General features: G+C 45.9%; 1 protein-coding gene across 5 annotated transcripts in view; it reads left to right on the top strand.

Moving 5' to 3' along the window:
* Positions 1 to 842: 842 nt before the first annotated feature.
* Positions 843 to 27375, top strand: part of FGFRL1 (fibroblast growth factor receptor like 1) — a 167483-nt gene continuing 140950 nt past the window's right edge. The window contains exons 1-2 of one of the 5 annotated variants that reach the window (XM_018923885.3): positions 843 to 1023; positions 2369 to 2478. In XM_018923885.3, coding sequence (XP_018779430.1) covers positions 2418 to 2478 — 61 coding nt within the window. In that variant the 5' untranslated portion in view covers positions 843 to 1023; positions 2369 to 2417. Of the gene's footprint in view, positions 1300 to 1540; positions 1761 to 1838; positions 1991 to 2368; positions 2479 to 27375 lie in introns of those variants that run through there. The other 4 variants (XM_018923881.3, XM_030239367.2, XM_050973742.1 and 1 more) reach the window with 4 other exon arrangements.

Below are 27375 nucleotides of genomic sequence, written 5' to 3'. Positions count from 1 at the left end.
GAGGTCTTCATGCTGGAGCATATCAAGTAAGAGATCTAAGAAACTATAACATCAACAGTAATGATATTTCTTTTGAGATACAGAAAGTTTAGCCATTGAGACAGTATTTTTTCTTGTCGTTTGTTTAGTCTGTTTGGACAGTTCTGCCAGGTTGGTTTTGATCCTGTATGAAGAGTGATTTGCTGTAAGAGCGGATGCATCAGCCGAGTCACGTTTGAAAGTAAATAATAAATAATTGTAACAGTTAATATAAGGAACTGACATCTCCACAGTTTATTTTCCACTTGGTTTAGTTTAGTTCAAGCCAGCTTCTTTCCAAGCCGAGAGATCAGAACGGGGCAGGCGCCCCGGTCCCTCCCCGGCTGCCTGCGCGGTGGGCTCCCACGGCCGGGGCTCTCTCCTGGCCCGGGCAGAGGGGTGCTTTGGCCAGGATGGGGTCTGGGCTGCGGGAAGGCTGCGGAGTCGGAGGTCTCCACCGCCGCTGGGCTTACGGGGGTGCGGGGAGGGGACCGCTCTGGGGCACGGCGATGTCGCCACCGCAGCGCCGGGAGTGCCGGGCTCGGGAGCGGCGGCTGCACCGGGGGCTGCGGGACGCGCTGCCCGCTCTCCGAACGCTCCGCAGCCGCCGCTGCCGCCCGCAAAGGGTTAAGGGGAGCGGGGCCGGCGGAGGGCGGGGGCTGCCGGGGGCTCCCGGGGATTGGTGCGAAGTTTGGAGCGGGGCGGCCCCGCGCCGCCCTCCGCGGCGGCTCGGCCCCCACCGCCACAAAGCCCTGCAGGGAAAGTTGCTTTATCGCCGGTTTCTCTCTCCCCGGCTCTCCCCCCCCCCCTCCCCTCCCCTTCCCCAGCCCCTTTCCCCTCCTCCCCTCGCTCCTTAAACGGGATTCCGGCTGGGCGAGCCGCCGGACGGCATCACCGGGCATCCCGCGGCGCGGAGCCCCGGAGGCTCTGGCAGGTCCCCGCTGTCCCTCCCCGCACACACACGCTCAGCCCGGCCCGGAAAGCAGGAAAAAAATAATTTACAAGGTTTCCCCCTTTCCCTGACCTCCTCGCCCGTGACTCTCGAGTGGAAAAAAATCGCCCGCGGGGGCGAAGGGGGGAGGTTGTTAAAAAGCCGGTGAAGGGGCAGAGCCGCTCCGTGGGGAGGGCACCCCCAGGCAGCCCCCGGCACCCCGGGGAGGGGGGGATGAGGTAGAGGCCGGCGGCGGAGCGCCCGCCGGGCGCCGTGGCCGCGGAGGGCATGAGGCGGCGAGCGGCGGGGATGGGCTCCAGCGCGCGGTGTTAGAGCCCGCAGCGAGCGAGGTAAGTGTCCCCCGCGCCGCCACCCCGTGCCGGGACACCCCGCCGGTGATGTCCCCGCACAGCTGGGAGCCGCCGAGGCGCGGGGCAGCACCAGGTGGCATCGCGCCGGGTGTCCCCCCGCGAGTCCCTCCCCTCCGCGACCCCGACTCCCGGCGGCGAATATCCCGTTACCGCCGAGCCGCGCTGAGCTCCGGGGGAGCCCCGGCGCCCCCCGCTGCCGCTGCCCGCCGCGAACGGCGGAGCGAACGGCGGAGCTGCCGTGTTCGCTGTGCTGGATGCTGTACGCGGGTTGTTGTGTGTCCTGGGGGCACGGGGTGTTTAAAGCGGGGAGTTTACAAGGGTGAGGAATCCAGACAGTGTTTAGAGAGTGAGAGTTTTAGGAGGAGAATAGGGTGTAATTAATGTAAACCTGATCTTCCCCCGGCGTGCGTATCGCAGCGAAGGCATCTTCAAGAATCTGGGTAATTAAGTGCGGTTGCGCTTTGGGACGCACCTCTGGAGCCCACGGAAACAAGTGGGGCTGTTGGTGGGGAGAGCGTGCCGGGGGTGGGTGGAGGGGAAGTAGAGGAAAGGAGGAATCAGTGCTGTACAGAGAAGTCTCGGAGTGGAGGAAGGCGCATACCCAGAGCGGAGCCTGGCTGAGGGGCACTGGAGCAGCAACACAAAGTTTTCTGGGCTGCTGATGGGAGAGGTAACATTCCTCCTCCCCCTTCCACCAAGTTCCTCCGCAAATTGTTAACCTGAAATCTTGTTTTATGGCCACTTGCTAGCGTTTTGTTTGCCTTCCAGACTGGTTCTGTACAGGATACTAAAGAATTATGCATTAACTGTAAACTTAGAGGAGCTTACTGGCCTCAGTGGGTTCTTGATTTATATCAGGCTAAAGCAGAGAGGAGGGCAAAGTTTTACTCACTGAGCACCAAGGAATGAATTACAAGTATGTTGCTCTTTCATCTGCTGTTTCTTCTTGCCAGTCTTCTCAATAGGATTTAAAATTCTGCAAAGTTGAGGGTTCTTCAGGGTTTTCCCCCGCCAGTAACTATTTTGCTCTCCTTTTTCCTGCCTCCAGGTCTGAGAGGACAGTAGCCTGTGTGATACGGCGGGATCTGGTTTTCAAAATGGAATTGCAGCTGGCGCTCCTTTTGGCAGGGATAATTGCATTTTCGGACTCAGCGAGAGGTAAGGGGACCGTGCTTGGTGCGATCACCCTGTGACTCTGTCCCTTCCCTCTGCTCCGTGGGCTCTGCTAACACCCGTGGTGCCTCCGGAGGGACCCCCTAGGGGAGTTGCTGTCAGCAGGGACTCACCCCTGCACATTTTTTATCTGCACAGAGGTGCAGGCTCGTGCCCACATGTGCCCCTCCTTACCTGCGTGGTTCAGGGCCGGCGTTTGGGATGGAGCGTGGTCGCTGCGGCTTTGCTGATGTCTCTTAGGCACAGGTGAACTTCCAGGGGCTTTTCTTGTGCCTGTGTGAAAACACACAGACAATTTTTAAAGAAAAGCAACTGCATTCCTCTGTGGATCAGAAATACCTCTCCCCTCCTGTAATCCCTCCAGCCTCTGCCCTATGTATTCCCACTTACAAACTAAACAAACACATCCATTAACTTCCCCGGTGACAGACAAATGACAGTTCCCAACAGCGAGAGTGTGTTTTAGCGCTGAGGCTTCAGCAGTTGATCAGATTTCAATAAACAGGTTACCCCTTCCAGAGGCAAATTGAAATAAGTTGACCTGGGAATGATGGGGGTAGGAAAAAAAGGAGTTTCTTTATGGCAAGGTGCTTTTAGCAAAGCTCTGGGATCAGAGTGCAAGGAGCGGTGGCACTTCCTGCACTTTGCCTGTGTTGTACCTTGGTGGGTGCTTAGAAAAGCACCTTAGGAAGCCTGAATGGGAATCCAGGATTTCAGCTCCCCTGCCTCTGGTCACAAAGTAGGGACTGCATTGTTCCAGGAGAATAGGGGTACAACTTTAGGATGCAGATTGCTCCAGCTGCAATTCCCAGTAGTCTCAGAATTTTGTGAATTGTTATAAGACCTTGAAGTCCAGTGTGAAGGACTTGTGAATTAAAAGGTTTAAACTTGCCCTTCACTTGGGCTGTAACTTGTCAAAAATAAATCTTGGGGGTGAGGGTGGGAAAGGAGAGGGGGAGTGTTACTCTGAAAACTCAAGTTTGGTTTAGTGTACTGCCTTTTTTTTTTTTTTTTTTTTTCTTTTTGGCATTGGCTCTCAAGCAAATATTTTATGGAGGCAAAAGCACTATAAAATGATTTGTCTGGAAGCTGAATGAAAAAGAAAACAGTATATAGGCTGTAATTCCTTCAAGTCTGAATTCCAGGCAAGGCTTACAATGGAGACTCAGTTTAAGTTGTGGGCGATGGGCAGCAGTGTGTGAATTAAGATGACTTCATGGATGTATATTATTGCAATGGACCTGAGAAGTTGGTGGAGTTCCGGAAAAGATCTGAAGTGGGCAGGAGAAGACAAAAAGATTCTTGTCTCTGATGTGAGCTCAATATCGGCTCCTTTACTGGCTGACCCTGTTTAAATTTGGTTTGCAATTGTCTTGCTCTTACACTTACTGCCCCTGGAAAGTGAAGCACTGTGGGCTGTTGTCATGTGAAGAAGGGACAGAAAATGAACAGCAGTAATTTCAGGACATCATTATTTTTCTTGTGGAAAGGTCTTTTAAATATAATTTTGATAGGATCATATTGGTAATTGGATTATTTGAACACTATTCAGAGCTGGAAAGACCCATCCTGTAAGTGTATGGAGAGATGGTTCTGGTTACTTAAAATTATCAATAAATAGAGGTTAAAAGCCAGTGCCAAACCCATGAAAAATGTCATTCATTTGTGTGCTGATTTAAGAGAGGGGAAGCAGAGAAGAAAAAGGAGTCATTGCTGTGAAAACAGAGACAAGATTTTGACATTTAAGTCCTGCTTTAGACCTCCTTAAGAAGGAGAACATTTTTGATAATGAAGGAGATGGATGGAAGATGAAACTTGTGAGCGGAGATGAGACACTTCCCAGAACTTTGAAATGTTGTGCTGACAGATATCTCCAATTGTTAGGTGTTTACATTGGGATAATTTCAGGTTCTTGGAAAAATGTGCCAGGCTTTTCATGTGCCTGCGGAGTTTTTCTGAACGCCTCATCCAAGGGCTTTGGCCGCTGGAGATGTGTAAATGTTACCTGCTGCAGTCACTCAGGTTTTATAGGCAGTCCTTCAGCCAAGTCTCAGCCTCAGGTCGTGAGGCTCTTCTCTGGAGTAAGAAGGGCTCTTTGTTTTGATCAAACATCATTTAATATCTGTGTCCTGATTGCAGGTTAGACAAGGGTGGCCTGAAGTGTGCCAGCACCTCCTGATCCGAGGTATCAGAACTTAAATAGGTGCTTGCTGGCTGGTGATCAAGTGAGGAAGGTGGCTGAGGAGGTTCTCTGGGAAAGTGATGGTGCTTTTCTACTCATTTTAGGCAAATTAGGTTATGCTGTAATTAGGGTGTTAATTTGAAGCTGACTGAATGCTGAGCCTGTGCTTGGGGAAGGGCTGTGCCGTGGTGCATCTGCACAAGGGGGCAGAGTTAAGTTGCCCACGCTCTCCAGCTTTGATATTTCCTGACAGTTGAATGCTCAGCTGCAATCTTGCATTAAATGTTACGTTTTTACATCTTTATTTAGGTGACACCTTTTAAGGCAAAGGGCCTTGCAGGAATGACTGATTGGGTTTAGCTGGCAGGAATTTTTTTCCACCTCCCAGCAAAAAGGGGCGTTTTTCCAGGGTCGGATATGTGCCTGCTGGCTCTGTTCCACCAATGGATCTCATCACTGATGTAGAAGACACTGTAAAAATGGGAATATCTTAGCAAACCAAGATTAAACTCTTGAGAAAGAGGCGTCACCTCTGAAGTATCCAGGCAAAACAGAAAGCAGGTCTGATTTTAGAGGTACAGGTGTAGAACTGTGTTTGGAGGGATTAGGGGTGGGGTAGCTCTGCCTGTATTTGAACCAATGCTTTTGGGTTTGAAAGACTTTGACTAAGGGCTTGTGTACACCTGCAAATGCACTGGAATAATCCTTCCAAAAAACTTAGTCTGGAATAACTCTCAGTAGCCAATCTTATTCCAGGCAAGGAATCTCCTGAAGGGAGCCTGTACCAAAAAAATCTTCCTTGGGAGCTATTTTGGTAGATATCCAAGCCCCTTCTTTCCCTTGTGGCTGAAGACTAGAAGGCCTGTGTGCTCAAAGCCCACTCTTGGGGAGCAAAACTTATGTGCTGTGGCTTTCTAAGAGGGACTGTGCCTTCCAGCATGGTTCCCAGCCTCGCCAGATAATGCCTGCTCTGAACCTGGGATAACAGTGCAGATCCAGCAGCTCAACCCTCGTGTTATTCCATTCCTGCTCTCTCCAAGCAGCCCCATACTGGGCATAAAAGTCTTCAGTGCCCTGCGCTGGCCCTCCTCTACAGGGATTAATGCCATCCTGGGTCACTAACCTTTAGTGACTATGTCCTGCAGCAATGTAGCTCCTGCTCGCCGCACCTCCAGCTGGACACAGGTAATACAATCTGATATTTTCCTGCCTGTGTTATCTCAGTGACCGACAACGCAATATTTGTTCCAAATCTGTCAAGTTGCCATCATATTCGCGTTGGTGACCGTATATGGTAACGTTGGGATGTGCCTGGCTTGGTCCCGTGGCTTAAGCAAGATTTTGCTTGGTATGTTTAGAAGTTTTTGGTAAGAGCAGTAACCACCCTCCTGTTAGCAAGTAAACTGATATTCTGCTGGAAACTAATTAGTTTGGATGTTGATTTCATTTTCGGTGCATTGCGTAGGGAGGGGAAGAACGGGACCTTAATTGCTTTCTGTTCTGGCACTTCTCTCTGCGACCTTGGCTTGCAAACCTGCTTGGTGTCTGCTTTACAGGGAATTTGCTGATTGGGCCACATCAAAATTCAATGGTTTCCTGCAGAAATAATGTTATTGCCATTTTGGTTTCCCTTAACATTGAAGAAAAGGAAATAGGTTGCTAGAGGTGTTTTTTTTATTTCTTGGAAGTTGAGTTCTTCGTTCTGATGAACAGGATTCCCATTCTGTAACTTTGAGGTTTATAAGAGTCCTTCAGTAAGCACAGAAAATATAAATAATGGTAATGTGACAGAGATGGTTATTGGCTTTTGTATTATGCATTTATCCTTGTTGAGTGGTTGTTACCAGATAGAACGATTAGGTAATTTCTCGCTTGTGAAAGAGAAGCATGTTCAGATCTAACAGCCTGATTCAGATTTTATGGAAGTCACAGCACATCTTCTGCAGAAGTTTGGGGCATTATTTTTGGATCTTGTTGTTGGGGAACTGGCTCAAGAATAATCTGTCAACATGACTTGTACCTAGAGTCAACATGACGAGCTAAGAAAATCCTGGTTATTTTTTTAAATGCTGGTTCCTCCCTTCTTCGGAGCCGCCGACCGCTTTAAATTGTGGCCGAGTTTAAACATAAAATTCAGTGTGCGTCATACTGGAAAATTAGGGTTGATTTTATTTGTTTTTAATTAGGAATATTACAAAACTCAGCAAATTGGTCAAATACATCTAGATTTTCCCTAAAGTTTTTATAGTTCTGTTTTCCAAGTCCATATGTTTCTTTGACCTTCATTAAAAGACGCAAGCAGCAAATCCAAATGTCTCCTTTCTGGGATGAACTTGCACACAGCAAAGGCTGGACTCCAAAGCCTGAGTCTTAGCCACAGAAGCAGCTTTCATATGCCATGAGGTGGTGCTTGAGATGTTACAGGAAAGTGTATTTTTCAGGAAAAAAAAATCATTCGAAATTGAAAAGAAGTGACACTTGCTAGCAAGTAGGAACTCCCTTTTCAAGATTTGGGGCCATTAATGCCAATTTATTAACTAGAGGTGAAGTTTTTAATTTGACATGAATTGGCTGATAGAGCTGGTCTTTTCCAATATCCTCTCTGATAATTCCTTTTTGAGTGTCTGTCTCATCATAAGTGACACTGATACATCTGGGTGCACAACGCTCGTCATGGAATAGTGTGAGTGCAGTAGAGTCTGCCTGTGCATTTTTGGATTAATTACTGGAAGAGATAAAAATTTCCACTGAAGGAGGAAAATAACAATGCAGAGATCGTCTTGTGCCTAGGTTGAATTAAAAAAAAACCCCAACAACCTTTAGTCATAGCTTTATTCAGTGAGATTTGAACTGGTGCAGCTGATTTTCTTAAGATGTGAAGCTCCTACTTGTGTCTGCAGTGACCTGTAAAACCAAGCTGCCAAAAGAATCTGTGCTAATGTATCCCAGCATTACAGGAGTTGGTGGAAATGCTCTTTTCTCACATTTCTTTCATTACTCTCCTCATTTTGTCTTGTTTCAAGTAATTTGTCTTTCATCTGACCTCTTCCTGTATTTTCTGGTGGGCTGCTCAAGCTAAAATCCATTTGATAGTGTTTGGAACATTTAATTTGAATTTCTATTCCTTGTCTTTTTTCTCTGTAATCAGCCTTTACTTGGAGCTTTCTCTGGTAATAATGGCCCCATACCTATTTAGCTGTGTTTACCTGTTCTAATCTTTTGCAGCAAGGTGAAACATTTTTGGTCATATAAGAGACTTTCTGAGAGTGGAGCCGGTGTGAATGCAGAAGTTGCAAACACCTCTGTCTGATGCAAGTCTGTTCAGTCTGCTGCTGTGTCGTAGCAACTGTGATGCTATGGTAAAAGAAAAATATTTCCAAAAGCAAGCTTGATTAATCTGATCGTGCTGTCCTGATGTCATATGAGATAGGCAGATGCAGCCCATGCCAGTTGTGACAGGTTAGGACCTGATTCAGAGCCTGAGAGTGTTGGTGCTGTGACTCCTACTCGCTCCCATAGGCTTTGGATCCATCCCTGAAGGAAGATTTACTGAGACTATCTGTGATACCCACCTCATGTGTGACAGCAGAGGGGATGTGGGCTAAGTGTGCCACTCGCCTGCTTGGCCTCATGGCTTGGACTCACATTTTTTATTCTAGAAAAGCACATTTTGCTGCTACTGACTGCCAGCTCTGACTGATGGGGGGAGCGTGTGCTGCCAGGACTGAAAACAATTTGAAAATTCTCTTTTTAAACTTTGGGTTGATGCTGAGATGTTTATCCCCAAAGACAGAGAGCCATCCTGTAGGCAGTGTTCTGTGTCTGGATGGGCTCAAAAATTGCCTGTTATTTAATAAGTGAGTGTATGCTGTTTATTGCTAAATCCATTCCCATCTCTTATTTTTTTCCCCTCCCCTTTCTAGTCAAATAAACCTGGGCTGTGTGGAGTTTGGTTGGTTGCTCTGATTACTCAGTGTCCCCTTGGTATCACAGCAGAGACACAGCGTCTCTGCAAGGAACCTGACATTGTTATTTCATCCCAGCCACTCCAATTTTCACGAAGAAATTCAGCCAATAACTCCAGGCTACTTCTTCCATTAAGTGTTCAAACTCACTTTGAGCTTCACTAAGAAAAGAAGAAAAATGTAAATTGGGAACAGAGGCTCCTTGGAACAGGTTAATGTTTCTCAGGATGACTGCACCTCTATGCTCAGCCTCTCTACGAGTGGTTTCCAGCTTGATGGGACACAAAATAATTTCTTCTCACAGGTGGTAAATTTATTTCATGAGAGATTCATACAATCTTGGGTATCCTGTCAAGTGAGTAATGCAAGAGGTGTCGTACCCTAGATGCCACTTGTGTGGCATTGACTTGGGTGGGTATTTTAGGAGCTGTCAGTATTTGTGCCTGTCAGATAAAAACACAGGAACAGCAGACAAATAGGGAAATGTGGAATTGATTTGTGTAATAGGCATTTTTAAAAATTCATGTTCTCCTTACTAGGTTTGCTCCATATACCCCCTGAAGTGATAGCCTTAAGAGTTAGGTATTAATGTGGACTGGCACAACATCTCTGTGGTACCTTTGGGCTCATTAGTTCTGCCCAAGATATGGGAGAGGGGAAAAGCTGGAGAGGAACGTGGTGGGAACTGCATTAGCCAACTTCCAAGATAAAATTTAGTCCAGATTAATGAGTGTACCCCTGCTCTTGAGGCCTGCTGGTGCCTGAGAGAGGATCTTGAGCAGGCAGTGTGTGACTTTGAAGGGGATGTTGGGATGCAGCTTTTCCAAGTCTGTGCTGTGGCTCTCTCATCTCTTGTGTCCTCCCAGGTGCCCCCACATACAGGTGTGAGACTTGATTGGCTTTTGACCAATGTGTGACTCTAAGTAAAAGCCTTGTAATGTGAAAGGGGTGCTTTCATTGTGCTGTGTTTTACTATTGCTTTGAATGGATTTTAATCTCCTTTGTTTTAGACAGAAGTGAATGGGGCAAGGCCAAATCAACCACAAAGAAGGGAAAAGGGAGAGCTGTTCAAGTCTCTCAAAGCTGCACAAGCCAAAGCACTGGAGTTAGGCAGCTGCAGATGGTGGAGCACTGTGAACAGGTTTCTTTCCCTCCTCCTTCCTCTCCAAGAGATTTGTGTGAGTTGGAGTAACAGAGGAAGTTATTTTTCTCAGTGGTTGTTCTCAGCTCTGTTAACACAGATCTGTAACACATCTGTGACTGCTGGTTAAGCAATGGCAAGTGTCAGATGAGCTACAGGTGTATGAACTGCATGTCAAGGATGGAAGGGTTAATGAATAACAGGATGAACCTCTGAACACTGTGGAATATCTCCCCAGGGATACTCCAGACTCTCTGTGGAAGGAAGGGAGGATGCTTGTTTGTCATTGACCAGTCAGTATTAAACTGGTGGCTCTAACTCCTGCAGGGTGTGGATACCCTTCAGAGAGAGGGTGCTGTGAGCCACCTTGCTCACCTTCTGGGTGAACCTAAATCTTCCCTATTCTTCTGCAGACTTAACACAACATTTTGGTGGCAATACCAGTGTCTCTTTATCCAGATGAGTAATATTGGGAATGTATTAATGTATTTTTGGGCTGTTTGAAATGGAAAAACTGGGGAGGAGTTGACAGCTCCTCCAGCATGTGGAGATCAGGCTCCATGCTCTGATAAGTCATTTCATATTTAATGTTCAGGGTTGGATTACAAAGGTGATAGTCCCTTTAGGTTCAGTGAGTTGTGGCTGAGTAGGTGTGAGTAGGATTTAAATATATAATCCTACCAGAGAGCAGAAGCTGAAGCCTCATAAGACCAGGCTGAGTTTCAGTTCTGTGCAGGGTGGCACCATGCCATGGGAGGGTTCATCATGATCTGCAATAGTTAATATAAAACCAGAATAACAGATCAGAGCTGATGAGTATCTTTCCTCCTCCCTGCTATTCCCAGCCAATCAGAAAGGCAGTATGGCCAGGGCTAATTTCATTAAGGGCTAATGAGAGTGAAACTTTCAACTTAGTCATGGCCAGGACAGTAAGCAGGTGTTTACTGTGCCTGGTTTGATTGACATGGAATCATAAACCTGTTAGGGAGATATTTGCATATGCAGGGAAGTGGCTTTGGACAGTTGATTGCTGATTGCTGGATTTGTTCTCTGAAGGTGCTTGCTCTGAGCACACAGCTGTTGTTTCTGAGATACAAAGAAGTAGTAGAGGCTGGTGAGAGCATTTTGCTCAGGAGCTGCAGAAACCATAAGGTGGGGATGGGTCAGTGTTTTATCTAGACCAGGGCAAAGTCCTGCTTGTATTCCTAAGGCAAAACGCTTTTTCTGATTTCCTGTCTGCTTAAACAGGAGTAGGCCAGAGGATTTGGAGGATTTCAAGCAGTATTTTGTGATGGTGATTTACACAGGTTTATTTTTGTCCTTGGAAGTTCATTGGAAACATCAGACTAGTAGTCCTTGTATGCAGTTGGTAAAGTAGCCTTTGGATATTTGAATTGAAGTTAAATTCAGGGCTCTCCTCCCCTTGAGTACTCCTGTTTGGAGGAGGATTGTAGATTTCACAGGGTTAGGAATCTGTTCCTTACTTTCCCATCATACCAAAGAAGAAAGCTACTGCAAGGGTGCTACTCAAAAGTAATCATAGCAATAGACCTGCATATTTACAATAATTATGACTATTTATTAAGAGTTTCCAGTACATTAAAAAGAGACCCAAAAAGTGCTGCTCAGCATAGGCAGTCTTCTAGGTACTGTCAGGAGAAAAAGCTTGTCTTTCTGATGGCCACAGACTAAGTGGAGTTCGAAGCTTACTTTTCTTTTATCCAAGAAAATCCAATAAATCCAGTAAATTCTTTCAGTGTGGTCTTCCAAGAGTTTTTCAACTTGGTCTGACTCACAGATTATTTGAGTGCCATTATAGACTAGGGGTCAAGCAAGTTAATTCCCAGAACAGTATGCTGCCCTGTTTTCAAACTGTGCTAATCAGGGTTTTGAGTCAAAGCATGGCAGTTTGCTTAGTGAAATTATTTTCCTGTTAGAAACTCACAAATAGGCTCTGACTATTCATGTTGGCTTGGTCACTGGAGCACTCACATCACATGCAGTGCAAAGCCCCCAGGGATGCAGTCACCGTGGATCAGGGCACTGGTGGGGGCTCATTTCCCATTTCACAAGACTGAACTCGTGAAAACAGGCTGAAACCTTTGGAAAGAAAAGAAAGAAATTGTTGCTGTTACATTCCCACCTCCAGCAGGACGGAGGGAGGGCTGTGTGGAGCCCGTCTGAGCTGTGAATGTCTTTCCCCAGAGGAGACATTTGGTGGAGTTATTTGGTTACCTCTCCCCCTCACCTTTTTGTAATGGACTCTTGTTTACTTTTTCCTCCTCCTTTCCCGAAGCTTATTAGCACTGTTTAGGCAGAGGAAATGAATTAACATAATTCACTGCTGTTTAGAACAGGACACATTCCCTGCATGTATGTATACACAAGCTGGCATTCACCCTCCCAGCCTGTGCAGAGGAGCTTGTTTACAGAGTCTGGCTCCATTTAGAGAGAACAATACCCTGATTATAGAGGGCAGCCTTTTCTTTCCAGAAACCAGAAGGAACCCTTTGCTTCAAGCTGCTACTGCCCCTTGAAGGTGAGGGCATTGTGAGCTGCTGGAAAGGGGGGAATAAATCTGTTGTGGACACAAACCAGCAGCATTGTTCTCCACGGAAGTTGGTTTAGGGGTGGGGGTGAGGAATGGTGTTGGGATAAACCAAATGCCAAGTGTAAGATCTACCAGCGTGCAGCGAGGTGTTGTGACTTCCAGTTTAATTTTCAAATAACAGCTGTGAGACTTCATGGGGAATTATTTGGTGCTGCTGGGTAGGCTGGGTGAGAAGAAAATGGTAATTGAGTCTCAGAGTGGTTTTGGGTGGGCTGGGTTGGGTTGAAAGGTGCTGTTATGTGTGAAATGCCAGTCATTTCTAATTGCAGTCATGCACCTGTGCCTGGTAGATAATGCTGGAGCCGTGTCATACGGAGCATTTGCTTCACATGATGTTGGGAAAGGTCAAGCACTTGGTTTCTGTCCTGCTAAGTTGGGTCATTAGATGCACAAATAGGACTCCCCTTCCTTTTCCTGACTGCAGCCACTCAGATCCTGGCAGTAAATCTTTTTCAGGTGTGATTACATGGCAGCTGAAGATGACTGAACTTGACCCCATCACTGGCCTGTCCTTGTCCTCCTTTGCTCCCAGCCTGGTAACTCCCTTGTGCCAGGGGGAGAGCTCCTCTGACCTTGCTTTGGATGTTTTGGGGAGGAAACTTGGGCTGGAAGCCAACCTGGAAAAAGATGTGATGGTTTAAATTCTTAGAGGAGCATGGGCTGAGCTTGTGGAATATCTCAGTGTCCTTACAGGCAGCAAGTCCTTTCTTCTGTTCCCACTTATGGCAGGAAGGGTCAGTACTTTGAAGGACTGGATATTTATGGGAACATTTATAAAATGACTCTTTAGGAATCTCAAATGCATCAAGGTCCACAGGGCAAAATGTAACATAGCCTGGGGGCAGTGAATGTGAAGACTGAAAAGTCATGTTTGGCTCTTGCTTCATCTTAGGGGTAGCGTATTGCTGGACCTTCTGCACTGGGAGATTGCATCTTTCACACTCTGCATTGTGACAATTTTCTGTTTGTCTCAATGATCCCTTGAAATTTGGAGGATTTTATAGGGGAATGGGTGACTCCTTCCTTCCTCTGTCACTGCTTTTGTCTTCTGAGGCAGAAGGATCATTTTGGGGAGATGGAAAATGGCAAGTTAATCCTGTTTGTGTTTGCTGGCTTGCCTGTGGCATTGCCTTCTGCAAGGAAGGAGCTGCTCCATGAGAAGCACAGTGGGCCACAAAGGTGGCTGCAGCCAGTGCTGCTGGTGACCAGGTGTTCCCTCTGGTCCAGGCACAGTGTGTATCCATCCTGGAGCCAAGGTGAATGTGGGATGTCGCCCAGAAGTGTCTCCTCAAGCTTGGCTTTGTCTCTACAAAACTTCTGACTATTGACACCGCTTCAGCAGGTTGCAAAAATCAGGCAGAGAAAACAACTTGGCCAAAATACTCCCAGTGGGTGAAAATATTTTTCCAGGGAGAATAAGAGAGCCAGCAGGCGAAACAGGTAACGCTGCTGGGCTGCACCAGCAACCCTTTTAGGGGATTTCTGGAAGGGGATGTTTATGTTGACCAGTGCAGGAGTTCTGTCCAGGTCTGAAACATGACCCAGCACCTTGGAGAAGCTGTGGCTTTTGCCTCTTGATCCAGTTTTTTGGAAAGGGGGAAAGATCCTGGTGTTTCCATCAGTATCCATATGAAGGCTGCTGGGCTTACTCTGCACTGGAAGACTAAACTCAGGTACAGGTGTAAAAAGCAGAACCTGGTCTCTACCTATTGACAGAAAAAGTTTTTTTTTTTTCTTAAATATGCTTTAAAATCTGCCAAACCTTCTTGTACCTGGATAATGGGTCTCTCTTGGGCAATGCAAGAGGGACAAGTGTAGGTTCCCATGCTGGCTCATGGACTGCAAGAAGGACAACAGGAAGAGGGACAGTAAGAACCACTCCAGTGTCCATCCCTGCATCTGTGATGGCTTTAAACTGAGAGTGTGAGGGTGTGTGGTGATCTGGGGAAAATGTGAATCTTGGCAACAGTCCCTGCCTGTTTCAAAATATCTGGGAAACACTGAGCTGGGAGGTTGAAAATACATCCCTGGGGTTTCTTTCTCCAGAAGGAAAAACATCATCAGACTTTCACTGAGACAAGTGTTTGAAAGAAAAAAAGGGAACAGCTTAGTTATCAGAGACTAACTGAAATAACAGCAGCAAGGAATAACCCTGAATGAATTTTAATGGCATTTTGATTTGGATATTTTTCTTTGTGTACTTACAGGTGCTTTCCCTTTTACCTCTGCAAGGGTAAGGCAGATACTCTAAAGTGCAAAATAACCCCAAACTTCAAACCCAGTAACTTGTCTGAGGGAGATGAAAAATGCTGCAAATTAATTGAGCAGGTTTTCTGCTGTAGTGTTAAAACTGACTCAGGGCCTCTGTGGCATGTGTTGGAGGGTATTTACTATTAAGGTAGAGCTTGAGGAGGACTGCAACATCTGAGATATTTAATATTGCTCTCAGAGAACAGGTCAGCAAGTGAGCAGGGGTTTTGGATGGTATGATGAACACAGCATAAGGCAAAGGTGTTAATATAGCTGGTGTGATTTTTAAAATTATTATTATAATTATTAATTATTATTGTTATTATTTTAGGTTGGGGTTAGTGCCTGGAAGTCCTCATTGCACCAAAGTGCTGTCGTTGTGGTAAGGGCTGTTGAACTCAGAACCAAGAACAGACAGCTACAGTGTTAAATGCAGCAGCTCTTTGGAGAGAGGCTTGGTTTTACTCTGACCAAGGGCCCCTCCAAAACCAGACACGATGGTCAGCTGAGTTTTATTTGCCATGAACCCCCCAGAATGGTGAGGTGCCTTTGCACCCTGTATAAAGCAGATGTTGCCCTGAGGATTCCTTGCTGCTGCTGCAATACAGACCCACCAGGCCAATAGTTCTGTCCCCAGAGGTTGTTTCAGTGCCCAGATGCAAACAGATGCAAGCATTTGTTCATGCACAGCTGGAGCCTTGCACTGAGCACCTACTGTGGTACGTGAGTATGAATTGCAAGTTCAGTTTTCCCCTCTGTGCTGGGCACAAGGCACCATTGACTTCAGGGAGAGATGGCATTAGACCATGCTTATTTTTTATAGAAACAACCATCAAAAGTCCTGCAATGAAAAAAAATTACACAGATTATTCAGGCATTATTACTGTTATTATCATCCTCATCATCAACGTGTCTTCATCCATGCTACCAGCAAGGTCTGACTGCTCCCAAGTGTTGCTCCACATCCTCCTGGAGCCCACCATGGGTTTTCATCTTCTGGAAAGGTGGAAATAACAACCAGCCTAAAATCTGGGAGAAGGAAAGAGAGTTGAGAAATGCAAATTTTTACACAGTCACAGAAAAAGAGATCTTCCAAAAGATTTCATTTTCCTTGCAAAGGCTTCTGGTAGTTGTTGAAAGGGCATTTCAGTGGAAAAGGGCCAGGCAGCTCTAGGCAGAACCAACACCCTCAACTGAGAAAGATTTTTCAAACAGCAGTACTGCTAAGAAGCAATTAAAGTCAAATAAAACACGGAAAATAGTGTATGACACATCTATTTGAATTCCTCCCAGTTTGGATCCACTGAACCCATGCAGCACAACACTGGAGGCACACAAGGGGAGGTCCAAACCCAGGGATTTCAATGCACTTTTGCAACTAGAGAAGTCTCTGTTCAGACACCATTTTTCCAAGTGTTTGGGCACATATTTCAAACACTTGGAGATGTCTTGTATTTAAAGAAATACTTGCTGAGGACCTTCCACCCTTGTATGTTCCTCTGCCTTCCCTGCAGTGTTATCTTGGGCAAAAATTAAATATAAAATAAAGGAAAAGGGTGATTTTGGGAGCCCAGCTGCATCACTTCAGGTTTTCTAGCTGTTTAGGAAGACTTGTGAGGATTCTCTGGGGGAGAAGGGGTCAGGTCAGAGGCAGACAGCCACTCACCCTCTGTCAGAGGGGCTTATAATGCCAGAGCAGCTCCCCAGGGAATGTCTGTCTGTTTGTCCTTCCCTCTGGGGTTGACAAGAGGCTGATTCCTTCCCCCAGCTGTTCTCCCTGTCACATTACAAATGAGACTCTGAAAAGCAGCCCTTGGCTTTGAGACAGCTCCTCTCTTGCTAACTCATTCTACCCATCAATTAATGTCAAGCAAAGGTGTTTTATAACTATTTTATAACTTTTTCAAGAGCAGGACCTTCGTGCCTTTGCATAGGAAAAGTCCAGCTCCTGTGTGAGGGGGCTGCCAAAATGCAGTGTACACAGTGAGGTATGTGTGAGAACAAATAGAACTTTTGCTTTTGATGAAAAAGTGCTCCATGACATCCAAATCCTTCCACAGAGACTTTATCCAAAAAGACTTTATCCAGAAAGAGAGTGTCCTTTTTAAAAGTGATAATGAGGACAAAAACATCTTTGTCCTCCCCATCAGGGCAGTGACACATTAAGACCAGCATCAGTTATGATCAGAAGATCTTCAGCCATTTCTGATGGACTTGAAAACCTGGTATGAAGAGCTGGTGGCTTTGCCTGGGTTCCATCCTAATTCCATTCCATTCTCATTCCTAATGTGAGCAAGCAGCATTTGGAGCCATTGTTCACCCTTGTAGCTCTTGGCCTGTGCAGTGGATGTGAAACGTGAGGAGTGAATTATGGAATAAATAATTAAAAATCTTACATGGCAGTGTATTTCCTGGGAGGGAACAGCAAGGCCAGAGTGGGGCCTTTCAGACTGTCTCTTACCCACTCACCCTCTCCTCTTCTACCAACTTCCAGCAATTTGGCTGCATGTTTTTTTTAGGAACTAACTTCCACCCAAAGACTACTGAATTTTTCTTAAATGCTGGGTTCTGTCAGAGCTGATAAGGCAGCAGCCAGCCTGCAAAGATAACACAGGGTATCAAGGCTGCTTGGCTTTGTCTTTATTTGGATTTTTTAGCAAGCATTTGACAGGCGCTGAGAGCTGTCTGGAGACTCTGGGTTTAGTGGGTCCTCCCTGCTTTTCTTTTTGTCTTTGGTACCAGAATGCTTTTAGGCTGATTTGGAAGGAAAAAAAAAGGTCTGATGGAGCTGGGGAATTAGTGGTGTTTACTGAAGGGAATGGGGAAGGTGGACAGTGGGGGCTGGATGCCAAGGCTGGCTCTGGGGTCTGTTGTGATGTCTCCAAGGGGGTGAGGAGCAATATAGAGTCACTCTAAATGCCTGATCACTGGCAGGAATGTGTTAAGGTGTATGAAGCCCTGTGATTAATTGTCTTTTCAACTTCCCCCTGACTCCCACTCCCCTTTTCTTGCAGAGTTGTCCCTGTTTGGGCTGCTGGCTTTTGTTACCTCTGAGGGAGTGTTTATGCTTGGCTTATGTTAACCAGAAGGGAAAATTTTCCAGTCAGAAAATGATCTATCTGCTGATGCTAATAACTTTGTGATATGGAGTTTATAGAGCAAAGCAGATGTGGGTAGAAAACGCAGCCCATGCCCTTACACAGAGATCTTCTGTCACCCTTAGAGTGAGATATTAGGGTCCATTTCCAGCCCAGGTGAGCCCTTAGTGAAGTAAGGTGTTCCCCCTGTCCTCCCCTCTTTGTAATGGCCCTGTGTGTCCCCAGTGTTGTAGAACCATAGAATCCTGGACTGGTTTGGGTTGGAAGACTCCTTAAAAATCACCTTGTTCCAACACCTTCCTCTAGGTTGCCCCCTCAGCTTGACCTTGTGCATTTCCAGAGATGTGGCAACCTGTTCCATTGCTTCACTGCCCTCACAAGAAAGAATTTCTTCCTGCCCTCTGTCTGATGCAACTCTGTGGATGGTTGTACCATGGGTCAGATTAGGACATAGATATGACTGGAAATCCTATTAAAAAAAAAAAAAAAAAAAGGAAAGACTGAAAGTCATGGCACAACCCTACAGCACTGGATTTTATAATCCTGGCTGTTGCTTGTGGTACCCCTCAGGTGGTTTGTACCAAGCAGGCTCTTACTTGCTAATATTTAATATTCATAGTTTTGTCAGTGCTGTTTCACCATGGCTGGAATTACAATGCCAAACCAAGTGCCCTTTTCAAATTTCAATGCAATTTGTGGGCATGCTTTAATTGAGCTTCACAGCACTGCTTGGAGGAACATATTTTATGCCTACAGTATTGTGAAGGCAGCCTCACAGAGAGGGTCAGGAGCACTGGTTGGGAACACTGGTTTTGTTACGTGCTTCTGCTCAGCAAATCTTTCTTGCTCTTTAATGTAACCTGTTGCATATGAAATTAATTTCCAACATGCATTTGCTTACAAAATAGCATTCTTCACACCAGAAATCTATAGCAGTAGGAGAAACCACTGCCAGATGTCTATATTTATAGAAAACTGGCATGTTCTGTCTGGCGATGACAGAATATTTCAGTGTATTTATGAAGTGCTCGTGTTTTCAGAAATATTGAAATCCAGTCAATATCAGTAGAATCTTGCTTTTCTTATTTTAACCAGCAGAACATGTTTCTTTAGTAGATATAGTACTAAAAGAACAGGAAAAAAATCTTTCACTACCCCTCTGTCCTCTCTGGTTTGTTTGTTTTGGTTTGTTTTTTTTTTTTTTTTCCAGCTTCACAGACCTCATTTTAAAGGGACATCTCTGGCTTTAAACAAATGTTACTAGAATCTCATGCAGCTTTGACTATATACTTCTTCATCAGGCACTTTTACTTGAAACATAGCTGCTCATAAAACTGAAAGAATAATTTTCCCTCTAACAGTAGGTCATACAACATTTTCAGTTTTCAGACTGAGGTGTTTCTTTTTTGCTTAGATGGCCCTCTTTTGGATTGTTGTCATGCAGAGAGTCTCACACTTGAATCTAAACCCTTTAAATGTTAAATTTGGATCAAGCCAGAGGTGTTGGAGGGTGCAGAAGCCCTGGCATGGCTGGTGGCTACAGTGAAGCCCATCAGAAATAGTGTCCTTCGGACAGTTCAGTTGTTTTTCAGACTGCCTGTAAACAGCTCTATTGAGCCACTCAGTGCCTCAGGGTCAAGGTTTTTGCTTATATTCCTGACATGGACACTGGAGAGTTTTCAGAACTAAAATTTGCAGAGATCTGGACAGATCCTGGTTGGAAGATGCTGTTGGAAGCCAGGGCTGCATGCCTGGCAGTAAAGAAATGGAAGGGATTTAGATAGGTGCCTTTACATATTCAGGTAACAAATGAGGAGCTGTACAGAATTGTAAGCAAGAGGGGCTCCTTGTGGGATTTACCACTGGAACACAATTGCTAATCTGTGCAATCTACAAACCAAATTCGTTGGGTTTGCTCAGGCTGTTGCTCACACCATTGCTAAGCACAGTAGCTTGAAGGCAATGAGGGTTTGGCCTCCCAATCTCTGCTGGGTATTTGTTTTTTTTGCAGCAAATGCCTTTGATAGATGTAAGTTATATTTCCGTACATTACAAATGATAGATTCCTCCCCCATATCCTGTGACAGCCTTCCCTGGAGACAGACAGTCTGTGTTGTTTTAGCCAGATGGAGAAAGATTAACGGGAAAGGTTTTGCTGGTGTTTGCAAAGACTTTTAGCAAAAGGGAGAGGTTTGGATAGAGGATTTAGTGAGAATGAAAAAGCATTTCTGAAAACTCCTGCCTGCCCACAGGGCTCCCCTCACTGCCTCCCCTCTCATGCTGCCTTCTGCCTGCAAGGAGCATTGGGACAGTCCAGAGGAACCCTCAGGCTGGGCTCCCTCCCTGTGCTCCTGCTCAGGTAGAACTGATCCCATAGCATCTGCAGGTCTGCAGATGATTTTCTGATCCAGCTGTGCTGCTGCACTGAGTCTGTGGATGGGCAGGGAGCCTCTGCACCGGTGGGCAGTGTGAGGAGGTGGGTACAAGTGGGGAAGGGGCTCCAGGGGACCCCTTTGTCCTCTCCATGGGGCTCACCCCCCCAGGCATGGGAATACTGCCCTGCACCATGAGAAGTGTTCAGCTCATGGATAACATCGCTTATGTGTTGTTGTCTGAGCTGCCCTCAAGGCTGATGGAGATGTTGGTAAGTAGGGCATTGAGCTAATATTGACCATCTCTCTGCAGACTGTACTGGGAGTTTGACACCTCAATTTAGATGTGCCCAAGTGCTGAGTCCTGGCCATATTTAAGTTCCTGGAATAGCCAGTGGTGATGCTGCCATAGTCATATATAGCTCATGCATATTTGCATGCAGTGCCAGTAATTAAAGCCTACAGGTTAAAATCACAGGCAAGTTCCCACTGAGCTTTCTTCCCCCCCCCCCCCCCCCCCCCCCCCGCGATGAGTTTTTAAAGCTGGATAGGCTCTGTCTCACTCCATAGCTGCTTAATATCCTCAGTCACTCTTACCCAGAGCCCCCAACTCTTATTTGAGGACACATTGCAGTTAAACATCCAAGGACATTGCTCTGTATTCCTATGAAATGTTTTGGTTACTGTCCACAAAGCAGCTGAGTCTGGAAGCTTCATGCACAGGCTCCTTGCTCCTATGTGTGTGATACCATATGTATTTAAGGGAAGAGGTGGTTTTCCTTCCTCCTGGTGATCAGTTTATATCCCAGAGTGGGAAGGATTGATAGCCCTTGGGGCTTTCTCATCACCATGTAGGAATTAGCATCACTAATCACTAAGCAGGAGGGGCTCAGAGGTCTGACCTGCAGCGGTGTTTTGAGGTCTGACCTGCAGAGTGGTGTTTTCATTGTGAAGTACAGACAGGATGTACAGTAAATTAGGTTCAGGCAGTTCTGCTTGCTGAAAACAACAGCATTTCACAGTGACCCTGAAAACAACTTTTTTTTTTAGAGTCCTAGCAGAGAGACTGTAGCTGGATCCAGGAGGAGGAGTTGTGGGTGGTGGATCAGGAGCTGGAAGCAAAACTTTTCCTCTCTGGGTTAGTGCTACAAATCCTGTCCTTGCTGACAAGGCTGGTGATGCACGCAGAGGACTTGGTGGCCTTCACCATGACCTGAGAGAGCACTTGGTGGCCTTCACATGGCCTTCATGTGAGCTGCAAAAGATGGACACCATGGCCTGGAGTCACACTGTCATGAAAGGGGGCATCCAACTGTGGCAGCAGTTGGAAAAAGCCACCAAGAGAAACTGCTCTGTGAAGAGCCCCAGTGGTCCCTTTGACAGTGGGAGGGAGAAAAGCTCATCCAGCCCCTGCTGTGCTGCAGAACAGGATTTGTTTGTCCCACTCTTTACCTGTGTGAGATTGAGATGCCTCATGCCCTAAAAGCACATTTTCCTCCTGTAAAGAGAGATGAGGGACCCCTCAGGTGCCTCTGCTCTGTGTGTCTGAAGTTAAGAGGTGAAGGAGTGCTGATGGGATCTGGTTTTGAGCATGTTCTGGTGTCAATCAGGAATAGCTTCTTCGAAGTCCAAAAGGAAAGGCTAATTTAAAGTCAAATATATGTGAATTTACCCTCAGGCTTCAGTGAGAGTTAAAAGGATTAGTATGTTAGCCAGCCCATTTCCTTACACAGGCAAAAGTTTTCCTTGTGGATTGAGATTCAGCTCATTGCAGAAGGCTCAGGTACCACCAAACTCCTCTCTGAATTGGAGGCATAATGTCTGTAGACATTGTGTTGCCTGTCTGTCTGCACAGAGAGAAGTGTCATAGTCAACGAATCCATTACCCAGGATTGTTGATATAACACCTTTCTTCTACCTCTGAAAGAAGCTTCCTTTTAGGTCTTTAAATCTGTGTTATCTACAGCTCCCTTGGTGTAATTGAGGGATTTGGGGATTAGAGGATGGAGCCAACGTCAGTGCTGCTTTTCTGCATTTTTGGAATGCGAGGGAAGAGGCTGGGGGTGGAATGGTTCTGCAGCGTGCAGTTTATTGATGTGTCTTTGGTAGAGTTTTATGGCTTTGTTAAAAGACGTTGAGCTGTATGATTTATTAGCGCTGCCAGAGAGTGTATTAATGATTATTTCACATTCCGTGAGATCTTCGTGGGTCCTGCCCATGGGAAGGTCAGAACGAAGGGCCATTCGACAGAGTACTGCTCTACTTACAATAACAACTGATAACGAGCCTAGAAAATAAGAAAGTTCCTTTGACTTCAGGGTGCGTTATCTTGCAGCAGATATCAACACAGCCTTCCAGAGAGAACTGCTGACCCTTTGCTGTGTGTTGTCAGATCTCTAAGAAAGTGCCATGGCAAAACCTGGGTGCCCATGTGCACTTGGAAGTGTTTTTACTTGCTTAGGAGCAGGCACTCCAGCATCAGCAATTGCTCCTGGCAGATGCAGCTCTCTCTGCTAAGCATGTGGGATTGGGGGTTTGGTTGGGAATGAGCAGACCCAGCTGGCATGAAAAAGGACTTGTTAACACTTGTTTTTCTTTTTCAGGGGTGTTCTCTAGTAAGAGTCAATCTGGCCCATTTGGTGCCTTCCAGAGCTAAAGGTCCAGTCCTCACTCTGGGTCTGGTTAGTCTCGGGTTCGTACCTGACCAATTGACTATTTCTGGTGCATTTTCAGAGTTCTCTGAACAACATGGGTGTTTTTTGACTGTAACTTCTGCAATGCACAGCAGCTGAAGCTTTAAGAAAATCAGTGGTTATTGCAACTCTGTTAAAGACAAAAAACCAAACACCTGTTAGCAGAGAACTCCATTTTGGGTGATGGCCACCCAGCATCATAGACCCATTCTTTTGTGGATTTGGTCAGGCTGTCTCAGAGCAACAGCTGTCTGTGGGTCAGCCTTGCCCTTCCAGTATCTGGACTGGTGGAGATAAGACAGCAATCACCCACAGCTCTCCCTGCTTCCAAAGCCGATTTTACAATGTTTTTTTAATTTTTCACAGGCTACTGCTGGCCAAGTGGAGACATTCCTTGTCTGTTATTCATGGGCAGAAATGCTTGATTAGGGCTCCTCTTCCTGGAAACAGCAGTGAAGTTGATGCCCTGGATCCTCTTCCACAGATAAGATTAAGGGCATGGAAATCAGCACGCTTCTGGCAGTGGTTTTTACTGGCTCCAGGTGGTAATTGCAGAGAGGGTATTTTGGACTGTGAGAAATTTGCTGTATCATTTGTCAAGCACCATTCGCTGGTGGGTTCTGGGGGCAGAGAACTCACCTAATAGACACGGGTTTTTCTTTTTTCCACGTTGTTTCTTTGGCTGGCAGTGGCTGTGAGGGTTGCTGCTGCAAAGGCAATGAGTCACTCATTTGTTTGAAGCAGTGAAGAAAGGTTCTGCGTGTTCCCATTGATATTAAATACGAAGCTGTGATGTTGGTGGTTTCCTTTTCTCCTGCTTTCAGTGTATTTGGTTTTCATATCAGGGAGGCCAGGAATTCATGTTTGCTGCCTTTGAGGAGGGAGGTTTCAGGTAGTCTTTAGGTCTTTCTGGCTGCCCATCCCAAGCTGCTGCCATCAAAGCACAGTGGAGCCTGTCAGCTGGGGATATTTCCAGTTGCTGTTTTTGTGGGGAACCTGCCTGAGTTTCAGCCTCATGGATCTATCTTACTTCACTTGTTTTTATTAAAGTCAGTGACCAGTGCAATCCTGGAATGCAGCCAGGCTTTATTTCATGGCATTACAATTTGAAGGATGTGAGGATCAGCATGTACCATTAGAGTGGCCGGTCTGTCCTGCCTGGCACAGAGCTGGGAGCTTCATCTGCTGGATCTCTTATGTGGGCACAAACCTGTGTTTGATTAAATCCATTCTAGCACCTCTCTATATGATTATTTCCCTGCAGGCAGTAAAGGATAGAGGTGAGACTCTCCTATCTGGTAGTCTTCTCTCAATAAGCAGGAAACTTAATTTCCTATTTTTTCTCATAATAATCCCCCTGACTTTACCCCAGTGAGTTTTTCCTCTTTAGGGTGTCTTGCTCAGGAAAATGCAGAAGTGATTCCCCTGGTGTAGGAGTACTGGTCCATGAGAAAGCTGCTTTTCCTGCCCAGTGGTGATGTAACAGACTGCATCCTCCTCTCCTTTACTCCCCACAGGTAAATTTTCTTCAGAGTAGTCACCTAGGGACACATGTGTGCATATTTAAAATAGGAAACAAACCTCAGCCAGTGTCTTGTAAGTGCTTCTGTTGGCTGCTGGTTCTGCTAAAAGCTGGAACAGCAGATTTCACTCTCCAAGTAAAATTGGTCCCCTGAGGGGCACAGCTCCACCTGACATCAGCAGCACCCTATGGTTCCCCCATTGTTTTTACTTTTGCTGTGTCTGTAATTAAAAAAGCAAAACCATCCCATCCTCACCCCCACAGAGACCATATGTGGAAGTGACTGTGCTTGATGCAAATGCAGAAAATGTGTCTGAAAATAGACTGCAAGTGATGTAAAAGCTGTGCTCATCAGAGGAAAATGCCAACCCAGTTTGCCCTCATGGTTCTGGAAGGGATTTTGTCTTGTGCAGAATGTGTTTCCCCCTCATCCCCCTCCTCTCCCCTGGAGCTGTAAGTCCCCTTTTGTTAGGCCACTGTCGTGGAGCTAAATCCTGGAAACATAATTTATTCAAAGTGTTCTGCACACATGTAAATGGGCAAAACTTATTGACAGCTGAGTTAAAGTATCTCTTTCTTCTGCGTAACAAGGCACTTTTGCTGGATCTTTCAGCTGCTGGCTTTGTTCCTCAGGCTGGTGAAAAGAGCTTGTGGGGGGAGAAACAGGCACACAGGGAGAATGCCTCTGGTGTGTGTTGTGTGTCTGCACAGGCACAGATTTCTGTGGGGATGGCCTGGCAGCAGCTCTCCCCGTGGAAGGTGCAGGATGGCACACAAATCTCAGCAAATTCTTGGTATAAGAAGACACTCCCTGTGTCCCTGGTCCTTTGAAAGGCTCCAAGTGGCTCCAAGTTTATCCACCTTTAACTGTGGGAAATGACAGTTCCCAAAAGGATCTTGGTATTTGTCTGTTAAATTCCAAGCACACAGCAAATTCAGCTGAACTTTCTGCTGCTTAAGCACTACTCTTTCCTCCTCCATACAAGGCCTTGAATTAGCTAATTAAAATCTAGGGGAGAGAGGGAACAGCCTGCAATGGAGTGAACTCACAAGATTTCTGAGGTCATTGCTGGTACAGAGTTCCCTCACTCTGTCCCATGAAAAGATTTTTAAGTATTCATTGGAAATCTCCCATGGATTTAACTTCTTCCTTTGTTTTCCTTTGCAGTAAAAGCTTGATTGAAAGTGGCTGTGGCAGCAGTAATGCCTGGCTGAGTTTGGAGAAAACAAGCTCTAGGCCCATTTAGACATTTCATTTGAAAGCAGCTTCCATTATCTCCTGTTAGGAGCTGTGGTTAGTAAGGAGCAGGGTGAATGCCTATGTGTGTTCATCCATTATGACTTCTTTATCAATTATTTTTAATCACTGTTTTTTTAGGAAGAGGTGAGATTTTTTTTTAATGTAGGTAATTAACATCTGATAAACCTGACTCCAGTTTTCTGGGGATAGCTTTCACAGTATTAAGTGAGTTGATCTCAGAGTTAAAATACAATTTATTCTATTCTATCAATTCATCTTTTAGGATGTCATTCATATCCCTTGAAAGAAAACTGACAAAAATTTGGGATTTTTCCCCCCACACACTTATAATTTTTTTTTTTTGGGGGGGGGGAGACACAATTTCTAAAACTTAATTTACATGCTGAAATTTAAGGTGTCAATTACTGTGGCCTGATCAGAGCTAGATAATGTTTTATCCAATGTTTTCTGAGCCTCAGTTAACACAGGTGAGGCTTTGAGGAGAAGAGTGGTTCCTGAGTCCCAGCAGTGCAGCCCTCTCACTTCAGTGGGACTGGAGGAAGGTTTTGGGTTTGTCTTAGCAAAAGTGGAGTTGATCAATGCACAAAATAAAGAAGTTATTTATGTAAGGACATGGCTGGAAATGTTTTGTCTTAACCCCAGAGCAGGTAGGGCACATGCAGGCAGTACTGGCTTCTGCAGTGTATCTTGAGCAGGGAATTGCATGGGGGAAATTCTGTCTTAGCAACTCATGCCTGAAACATGCTCTTTGTGTTGGGACAAAGAACTATTTGTCAGCAGAGGCTGTTTCATATAAAAACGGTATTTTCCACTGAGTTTTGTTTTTTGGAGGCCCTTCTCTCCCTGCATCCTTTCCTGCTGCTGGCTGTCTGCTGCCATCTCACTCTTCTTTGCCTGCACTGAGCCAATCAGATCCATTGCACTGCTGAAAAGTAATGCAACAAAATGTTTCAGGTGATATGATGATCTGAATCTTCCTTCTCACCACATCAGAATGACTGCACAGCGAGGAGAGGAAGGAGTCAATTGGGTTTTTGCTTTAGTGGTGCTTTGAACTTAGATCTCTCCAAGTTCATAGGGGCATACAGATGGTTTTGTGGTGCTGTTGGGGGTTTCCTGGTTTCATCTTTGCTATCTGAGCTTGAGTGTGGAAGAGCCCAGGCCTCTGAGTTCTTCATGGAAGTGAGAGGTCTGACACTGTGGTGCCTCGTGCTTTCTATTTTTGTTGGGCTAATGATAGGGAAATGCCACTTGCTCTTCAGAATGATAGGAGGAAACAGTTCCTAAAAATACCCTTTTTGTGAGGGTTTTCCCTGTCTGCTAGAGAGATGCTGGGAAGGCTCTCTTCTGGAACAAAATCTGTGCTAGAAGTGAACTGAAGTGTGTGGGGAAGTGCAATCAGTCTGCACTCCCAGAGTCTGTCTGAGGCAGTGGAAGAAGTAGGATGAAACCCATGGCAATTTCAGGCCACCACTGTAGGTTCTCCTCTTGGGTCATCCTTGTTTTGACCAGATAAAGTGGAGTTAGGATCATGTTGGACCTTGTTCACCAGCCACACAAAGTCTGCTCGAATTGGAGACTTACTTTTGGATTGTGTAAGGATTTCAGTGTGCTGGGCAAAGCAGGGAGCATTAAGAAGGGACAGCAAGCAGGGAGGACCTCCAAAAATCTGGGATGGATTTTAGTCCTACACCATGATGAGCAAGAAGATGGCTGAGTCTATCTTTTGGACTCTTTCAAGAGTGAAACTCCTGGGCTGACCAGGCAACATGCTCTGAGAATTGATT

This window comes from Serinus canaria, chromosome 4 (genome assembly GCF_022539315.1).
Source record: "Serinus canaria isolate serCan28SL12 chromosome 4, serCan2020, whole genome shotgun sequence".
In the NCBI taxonomy this organism is placed as follows: Eukaryota; Metazoa; Chordata; class Aves; order Passeriformes; family Fringillidae; genus Serinus; species Serinus canaria.
This window is presented reverse-complemented; position numbering and strand designations above follow the sequence as displayed.